The sequence below is a fragment of the Morone saxatilis genome, unplaced genomic scaffold, assembly GCF_004916995.1.
Source record: "Morone saxatilis isolate NCDOM2014 unplaced genomic scaffold, NCSU_SB_2.0 Contig11, whole genome shotgun sequence".
In the NCBI taxonomy this organism is placed as follows: Eukaryota; Metazoa; Chordata; class Actinopteri; family Moronidae; genus Morone; species Morone saxatilis.
This window is the reverse complement of record NW_023339663.1, coordinates 12939513-12948940: the sequence shown is the minus strand read 5'-3', so window position 1 is coordinate 12948940 and position 9428 is coordinate 12939513. Positions and strand designations below refer to the sequence as shown.

The window sequence follows — 9428 nt, the reverse complement described above, 5'->3', positions numbered from 1 at the left end:
TATATGACAAAGAAAAGCGTGAAATCTTTTTGTTTGCAAATCTTAAACCAGTGAAAGTTTGGTCTTTCTGCTTCTATTCATTTTCCGTCAGTGAAGCTGCCCCTCCCTTATTCAGGAGTGTAAAAACTTCCATGAGTGTAGATACAGTGCACATACAAGAACATCTCAGATGGCCTCATCAAAAGCATCTTTAAATGTGTTTGCTAATAAAAAAAATTCTATGTCGATTTTCATCAACGCAATTTCTAGTGTGTTTTTGCTTGAAAATTCCAAAGAGTAAAGGATTTGAAGGTATTCGATAAGACGAAGGTCATTAGGATGGTAAATGTTTTTAGTTAACATCAGCTGCAACATCAGTCGTTTGAGGCGCATTGTGATCTCTATGCTGTGGTGTGGTGTGTGCTTTATTTCCTCATCATTTGAACATTTCGTCAGCTTAAAAGAAAACAAAGCAATGAATAGCTGAAGAGGCACGACAAGGAGGAAGTTCATTCATGTTTTGTAGATAAATTAGAGGTTCTTACCAAACACAAGTACAAGTAATTACAAAATACTAAATTTAGAATAACAAATTCAACAATCAAAAACACCTTTTTTAATATATACTGTATGTAATTTCAGAGCTGAATATTCCTGCTTTTATGCCAGCATTATTGAAGTCTCTTATGCATAATACTGTGAAAAAAACTCTTCTTTGAATTCAGGGATTTGGAAGTGCACCAGCATACCTTACTTTAACACCAAAGGGAGAGAAAGTCATTGATTCAGTCTCTACTGACAAGATGCCACCAGTTATATTCTCTGACATTTCTCTATGCTGGAAATAATGTTATAATTGTTGACTTTGCCTCACTGTGCATATTAAGCTTCCACACACGCTGACAGCTTGAGTGTTACTGTGTGTGACATATACGTGTGCGTGCGTGTGCATGTGCGTGTGCGCGTGTGTGTGTGAGGCCGACAGACTGACAACCTGCTGCAGCTACAGTGAAAATGAACTTGCTTGTCTGCTGTAGAGTATGAAAGAGATGAAAAGTGAGCGCAGTGTCTTTTATGCAGGTTCAGAGCTACGTTCAAAGCAGCAGCAATGGTATGCAGAAGGAGAGTAGAGTTTGAGAGGGTCATTGATCAGCACACAAAATGGCCTCATCAAGCAATTCCTCCCCCGTCTGAAAGATTCTACACGGATTGCAATTAGAGGCTATCTGCACTCCTAAGAAGGAATAATGTTCAGTTATTAGGAAATGAACAGCCTTATTGCTCGACTCTGCACCTTATGCCCTTCTTATCTCCTCTACATCAATCCAGAATTCTCCCTATTATCCCTTCTTCAACCAAAAGATGTCAATTTGATGCCGGGAAAATTTACTGAAACTGTTAGCACTGGTATGTTTTTTTCTTTCCTGGCAGATTAGATTTGGCAGTAATTATTCCTTTAAGTGTTTCTGTGGAATAATGATTTTTACACTCCTTTATAAAGCAAACCGATAACCTACAGGTTGAAATGAAGAGAAAATCATTTCAAATGAGAGAAATTACCAACCTGCGACTATTTTGCTCTTGAGTGAAGCCTCTGAGGCGAGAGCGTACGACATGGTGATGATCCTCTCCTGCTCCTGCAGAGCCGAGTCAAGTGCCACCAGCCCCACCTCCGGCTTGTCCACAGTCACTGTCGGTGCTAGGTTTTGCACACTATCCCACGCACAAAGAAATAAAACACCAAATTGACAAACCACGATGCATTGGTAGTGATGTGGAAATGCACTGATTGCATTGTCTGTATGGTGAATGCCTGCCAACAATGGGCTTGAATGTGAGTATTTTTCAGTGGTTGTTGGGATGACTACAATGCCTTCTTGAAACCCCAGAATCAGCCATGTATGTGCAACACTTAAATGCAAAATCTGTTTCATTTTATTTTATTTACCTGGACTTTGCCAAGATGCTCTTGATGCGCTCCACCTTCCGATGGCGGTCCTCTACCTCTTGTGGGCTGAGAGGCTCCTCAGGCTCTGAATCTACATAGCGCTCCGGAATCAGGACTTTCTGAGGCTTGGAAAGCTACACAAAATAGACATGATCTGTGTTAAAATCTTAGTTGTCTTTATCATCATCCTTGTTATCAGATCACCCAAAAAATGATCTATCCAGTTGCACAGCTGAAGGATATGCAGACGGACATTAGAGGATATTTTAAATAAGCTAAGCCTACAATTTAGCTACCTGCTTAAAACTGAAAATAATATTTGTAGTTAGATTTAAGTGATAAGTAAGTTACAATAGATGTCTGTTAGTGTTCTTCAACATCATTTGTATGCCTCTCCGAATAAGCATCAGTCAATGCTTTTGCTGTGCGAGAGTTTATTTTTTACACCCCCTACCAAAAGGGGGTGATATCACGCAAAAAAAAAAAAAACAAGCATAAGTTCCAACAGGAAATATGTCCACTACGTAGTCAGCAAACATCTTTTAGCCTCCACTACATGCCTTGGAATAAAACCCCCAATCAAGTTCAGGCTGCTGGTTTAGTTCAGGCACAGTATAGCAGCACTCACACAACTACTCATTGGGACGTATAGTCACTGCAACCAGTGCAACAAGGCATCTTTAAAACTAAAAAAAAATCATCAGCTGTATCTTCACTGAGACAAAGATAACTTACCTCTTTGTTAAGGTCCAGGTCATAGTCTAGTGGCTCCAGGTCAACCTCATGGGTGGGAGGGGTTGTGGCCACTGAGCGGAAGGTCAGCCATTCGTCAGAGTGTGAGCGGGGTCTCTCTTTGTGCTCGGGAGGTCTTTCCTCCCCCTGAACGCTCCTAACTCCCTGTGCCTCCTCCCCCTGAACAGCCCTCTCGAGCAACTGCAGGTCAAAGTCCTGCTCTCTCTTCCACTGGACAACGCACAAAGGAAACAAAATAGACTGTGAAACAAATTACAGGTTGCTGCCATCAAGTTGTCTTGTTCATCAGGTCAATGTGAAAGTTTCACTTGCCTTTACAAGTAATTTAATGTAACAAGTACTGCACAACACTAGTTATTACTGCTTACTGGCTACAGAGAGAGAGAGAGTGAGAGAGAGAGTATGTGTACAGGTGTGAAAAAGAAAAAAAAAGAGGGAGCATGCATTGATATGTATGAGACATAAATGCATGCTTATATGAAATTGGAAACCCTCAAATCACAGTACAACAGTAATAAAGACAGCACAATGACACTCAAACAAAGAGGAAACAGCTCTTCATTCATTCTGATGACACAACCATATTTTATGTATTCAGATAAAAAATATATAACAAAAAAAACATGGCGATATACGTTCATTAGAAAATAATTTTTATTTATTTGCAAACATTCACATTTGAAAAAGGAAGGGTTCTTATAACTAACAATTAATTAGCAGATAAAAACGCTGAGCAAACACTGAAATCACTTAACCTATATGAAATGGCTATCATACACATTAGTATTGTCTAAATAAAAAGCTTTCTCTCACAAAGACTTCAAATTAGTAAATGGGACAAAAGTAGGCCCCAGTCCGTTAACACAACCATCTTTATTTTCATTTAAGTAAAAAAAATAATATCGCAAGAAAAATGCCATGATTAGGTTACGGTGAGTAGGCTGAATAGGCACTGCTGAGTATATGTCAATGTATTTGTCAGTAGAAAATAAGAAGGCACTTTCTTTTTCTTTCTCTCTCACACACACAAACACACACACGGACTGCTTACAGACAGCAACAGCACATCATTAAAGAACAGCGAGCATGAACATCTAAATGAGGGGAAACTGGTAAACAGATATCTGGGTGCTATTCTGAAAGCATGGTAGTATGGTAAAAAAAATATATATATATACTGTGAAAGCCAAGAAATGCAAAGAACATTGAGGAGAAGTGAGGATGGATGGATAAAGCAATGTTAGGGTCTATAACAGAGAATGATGAGGAAAAATACCCAGAGAAATGGATGAAAATGAGGTGTAGATGGCATTAAAGATCTGTCTGAGGTAATTAGTGTGTTATATGTTTGAGAGGCAAGATATACTGTAAAGATTTTAAACAAGAATACATCCCTATTCAATATAAATGTAATTATTTCCACTGCATAACAAACACTTTTTTTGTCAATTATATAAGTATTGTACACACTTTATTGTGTTAAGTGTAATGCAGAAACTGTTATCCACTTATCTGTGTAGGCCTTTTTCACAGAAGAAGTTTTGACATGTCACAGTAGGAAAAGCACAATAAAATGAATGATGGCTGAATTCCATTTAGTTACTTCAGTTTCAGGGTTCTGGTATTCTGCATGTGGGCTCACTCAGTGTTACATTGTCATGACTTAATGGGGCAGCTGAATGAAACAGAGCCATCATTAATGTTATTAGTAACACCTGTGATTTTCCTACTATGACAAGTCAAAACACCTGCTGTGAAAAAGGCTGGTTTAAGTCTTAAAACAACATGCATGATATAAGCACAGTTAGAGCCACACAGTGAATTACCATACTGCACTAATTTAATGTATTACTATCAACTCTGTAATGTCAGGGACAGAGAAAAGACAGACTACTGAGTAAAGGCATGCATGACTACCGTAGATTGCCACTCTCGATTTGGCTGTCGTCATGCATGAGAGTGTGACGTGTGATACTGTTCTAGTAACATACTGATCCCAAGTCTGCTGAAAGCGGGCGCGAGGAGGAGGACGCGGTGCGCGGCGATGGCGAGGCATGGCGGTCACCGTGACTCAGGGTGCGTTTGCGCTGGCGGACGAGAGCCTTCTGGTGCCTCTTCATCCTCTCCAGCTGCTCATCGGCACTCATCTTCCCCCTCTGCTGCTGCTGCGCCGGGTCCCCAGAGTACAGACGCTCCAAGGCACTTTTTGGTCTCTCCTGAGAGAAGTGGGAGGAAAGAGAGTTGATAACATGAGCAAAAAGGTGCAGCAGAAGGCAAAGAAGAGGAGGGGAAATAAAAACAAACCTAGCGAGAGAGTAAAAGCATAGCTAATGTTAACAAGGAGCGAAAAAGGAACACAATACACAATTTAGTTTTCACAACTGAGACATTTATGAGGTTTTATTTGGAGCATATAGAGAATCAGGTGTATAGTGTAAATTATACCACAAATCCTTAGTTTTGTTGTGTATGTTTATTGATGAGGAATTTGAATGCATTGAAGCATAGCTGTTATTTTAAGTTTACACAAAGAGTTTATATTATTGTATGTCGTCTACCTATAAAATTGGAGCTTGACAAAGTTCAGATACATTTTACCAAAATCTGTCAAACTTAAAACATTTTTTTGTAAAATGCCAAAAAAATAAATTGACTGACACAAACATTTTTACTTACTGAATGTGGGTTTTTACCATTTGAGTTTTTCTAATTCTGTAAATATTTTTTTAAATTATACATTTTGTACATTTCATCATTTTTTTCATTGCTAAAAATCTAATGATCTTGTTATAGTGCAAAAAAAACCAAACAGGATGGTCTAACTGTCTTCCCACCTGTAAACACTTCCAGATGGGTTTGATGGAGGTCTTGGGAGAGCCAGAAGTACAAATATGAGCATGAAATATCAAATAATTTAGCTGTGCTTTCATTTATTTGTGAATTGCATTGATATCATGTATCTGTGTCTCTCCTCTGATGTGCTGATGGGTACTCAGTGTTGACTCACTCTTTACTATTTGATCTTAGTTAATTCCGATCCTCACCTTCATGCCGACAGCTGAGGTTGCTCTTCGGAGGGTCACATATGAGGAGATGCTTGAAGACTGATTTAGCCTAAGCGATGAGCCAGCCACTCCTGAGGAAAAGCCAACAACATTAAAATGCTGTACTCAATTTGGCAATACAGCTCAACACTTTTGTAAAATCTTTAACATAATAAATATTCTATAGCTAAATAAATCTCTTTCTACTGGCTCGATCATCCCCGTACCTCTGCTAGGTAACGTCTGGTACCCATCATGTCCAGATGCAACTATGCTGATGTGACTGGAGCCGTCTCCAGCTCCCATAAGCTCTGGATCGCTCAGGAAAGGCCTAAGTTCCACCTGAGATACACAGACACAGACATAGATTAGAAACTGTGGAGTTTTCTGTTTGTGCTGCTTAGATGTCTAAATTTCACACACTGCCTTTACCTTACTGTCTCCATTAGTGTACTGGCCAATCTCTCTGTCCCTTTTACGCTCATCTGACTGTCGTTTGAGGCCGCGTACAGAAGTGTGTCTGATGACCGTTGTCTCCCGGGGCAACGGGGGCACAGCAGGGGGATGCTCGTCAGGACTGTAGAGCTGAGGTAGAGGAGGTCTGGGAGGCACATCATCCTCACCCTGCACACAGAACAACTGTGAATTACTGATACATACTTAAAATGACAAACAAGCAACAACCTCACATTGCCCTGACTGTGACATCAGTCCTTTCTGAAAGACCACTAATAAATACATGACGCTACATATTCACATTAAAGGTTCCTTGTGGAGTCTTTGACCTCTAGTAGTGCTATGGAGTTGTTTGGGTCCTTGTTCCTTGTCATGTGCATGAAGTGATATACTATAACACTGATCAACAGGTGGCAAAGAAAAGGAAGACTGCTAGCTAGTAAACATAGATGTTAACAATGCTGGATTCAAAATACTAAAAAAAGGTTTGATGAGGAAGGAACGTTTTGTCACGTTTGCCTCAAGGATTCACTCAGTAAGTTTTAGTGAGTAACACTGAATGTAAGCTTTTGTTTGTTTACAAGAAACCTCCAAAGGACACCTTTAAGCTATGGAAACTAATAAATACCAGAAAACTATGGAGGTCCTAAGAGCTGAATGGTGTTTATCCAATGAAGGCAAACATGCTAACAGAAGTAATCTTAAAATAATAAAGCTATAAATGGTTTTCTAATAATGATGAAATGATTAGTCGATCAACCAAAAGCGGACAGTTTTAATGTTGAGTATCTTTTTATCTGTTTCATATCATTGTAAAATATAAAGACGTTGCCCTGAAAATGTGTGATGGGCATTTTGTGACATTTTATTAACCAAACAAATAATTTATTAAGTGTCAAAAATAATTGACAGACTTATATATAGACTAATATAATGAAACTAATCAATGGTTGCAACACTTTATCTAGTGCTGAAAAAAGTGTAAATGGAAACATTGACCCAAATGAGAAAAGGTAAGGCCTCTGTTTAAGGCATCATGTGATATTTTTGGCAATTAGAAAAGGCGTATGAAAAATGTGCAAAGCTACACAAACTGCATCGTACAAAGACTTCATGCAGCTTTTCATACAAAGATGTCCTTAGGTTTACTCCTGTGCCAGGGGTCACTCACCCATTTCAGCCCACTGGTGATGGTTGCAGAGTGGCGTAAAGGCTGCTGGCTGGGGCTGGAGGAAAGGGTGGGGGTGTGGCTACTTGGGCTGAGGTGGGGGCTGTGCTGCTGCTGCTGCTGCTGGGACAATCTCATCTCCATAGCAGACGGGCTCCCAGACACAGAAGGCACTGATGATGCCGACACTGAAGGCACAAATTTCCTCTCTGGGGAATTCAATGTATATGAACATGTAACATGAATACACACACGCTGTAAAGACAGTGCTTTCTTTTCCCATGGGAAATGTTCAAGGCATTAGTATTGAGTATATGATTAAGATCTTTAATGGTAACATACTGTAGCGTGACCACACATGGCTTCTACTGCACTGCACATACAGCGAACATCATTTGCTTTGTACACATGAAACCTCCAGGTAGCACCTGTCTCACCTGGGTTGGTGACAGAGGAGATAGTGACTTTGTAGTTGGCTTTACTGGAGCTGAGGCCTGCAATAACATCCTCAATCCTCCACAGCTCTTTTCTGATCTGGACTTTCTCTTGCTGCTCACAGACGAACACAGAAACATGCACCGTAAAATTACTTACATATCACTGTTTAAAAGTCATCTATTTTTACCACAATATGATTTTTAATTTGAGGCTAATACATATCAACCACAACTCCTTGCTTTGTCTGTGCTTATGAAATGAGAAGTCTGTAACTAATTCCCAAGCACATCCATGCATGAGAGTGAATTACTTGTTTGTGTGAGTTAACACGAGCCACAGACCTGAGAGAGATCGCTGCGGTTCATCTGTCCCTGCAGGGCTGACTTCAGCCACTCCACATCTCTCTCCAGCCGGCTGTACTCATTCCACGCGTTCTCCATCTCCTGAAAAACCAAACAGAACCATCTCCATGTTATAATAAGACAAGAAACAGCCTCATCTTAGGAGGTAACACGTACAGTAAAGCCTATCTGTGGTTACACTTTATAATTATAGTAGTAGTGGAGAGCAAGTGTTTTGAGTTGCTTGGGTCTTATTATGCTTTCTCACTTGAAATCAAGTTTTTAATATGATTCACTTGGATTTGATCTGTTATTTCCATTGTTCAGTCAGTCACGTATAAGACCGATATTTCCTGCGACCACTGAGAGCACAACCAATGTGGTTGTCTTTGACACTGAGAGCTAAAGATACTCTGGTGTACTCTTGCGTAATCTGGTGGTTTATTTGTAAATGTTTTATCATTTTAACACTGAATATTTTGAATATCAGTGGACATTTTGACTAAAGCATTTTTCTGAGTGGTGTAGAAATTAACTCATGAGTTTTTTTGTAGCCTCAGGTTTGTCCCCGAGCACTCATTTTGATAGTCACAGTCAACTTGAAACATTGTGCCAGTTGCAGAAACCATCAAAAAGGAACAACTAAAAATAGAAGTGAACATCTTGTTTCCAAGCAATAAAAACATAATGCTGTGGTAGCATGCACTTAGTAATATAGGAGACAGTGAGTAGTGTGATTCAGAGTAGCTTACCAGCCAAAACTCAATTAAACAACATTGGGAGGGGGGGCAAGTTGCATATTTTAACTTTAACATAGAAGTCAAAGAAGCTGTATTTGTCATTATAAGCTTAATGGACTTGAATGGAGTTTGTGTCTTACTGTGGAGACTTGGGATATTTCAGCCCTGATGTGCACCACATCCTCTTGTAGTAATTTCTGCTGATAAGCAATCTTCTCAGCATGGGCCGGCTGATCTCTGTACTGCTCCATCTGCTGGTGGGAAACATCCAGCACAGACTCCAGCTTGTCCTAGATAGAGACATGAAAGACACAGTCGGAAAACAAGAAGCATTTATGGACCACACCAATACAGGCTGACTCACACAAATTTTGTGTATGTATAAGCCAAAAACCTTGTCCTCCTTCAAAGTGCGTATCGTGGCCTCTAGCTCCTGTAGTATCTTGTCTTGTTCACACAGCCGACTTAATTTCACCTGAAGGGAGAACATATTGGAATAATAAAATGCAGGAAAACAAATGATAAAATCTAATCTCTGTTTACCTCTAAACAGTCCACAGA

General features: G+C 39.7%; 1 protein-coding gene across 1 annotated transcript in view; it reads right to left on the bottom strand.

The window, feature by feature from the left end:
- plekha7b (pleckstrin homology domain containing, family A member 7b) overlaps nt 1–9428 on the bottom strand; it is a 65838-nt gene that overhangs the window by 2394 nt on the left and 54016 nt on the right. The window contains exons 16-27 of the mRNA XM_035682442.1: nt 9262–9342; nt 9008–9157; nt 8128–8229; nt 7786–7897; nt 7352–7557; nt 6157–6348; nt 5952–6066; nt 5725–5816; nt 4672–4896; nt 2663–2890; nt 1928–2061; nt 1544–1692 (exon numbers count right to left, since the gene is read on the bottom strand). Coding sequence (XP_035538335.1) covers nt 1544–1692; nt 1928–2061; nt 2663–2890; nt 4672–4896; nt 5725–5816; nt 5952–6066; nt 6157–6348; nt 7352–7557; nt 7786–7897; nt 8128–8229; nt 9008–9157; nt 9262–9342 — 1786 coding nt within the window. The remainder of the gene's footprint in view (nt 1–1543; nt 1693–1927; nt 2062–2662; nt 2891–4671; nt 4897–5724; nt 5817–5951; nt 6067–6156; nt 6349–7351; nt 7558–7785; nt 7898–8127; nt 8230–9007; nt 9158–9261; nt 9343–9428) is intronic.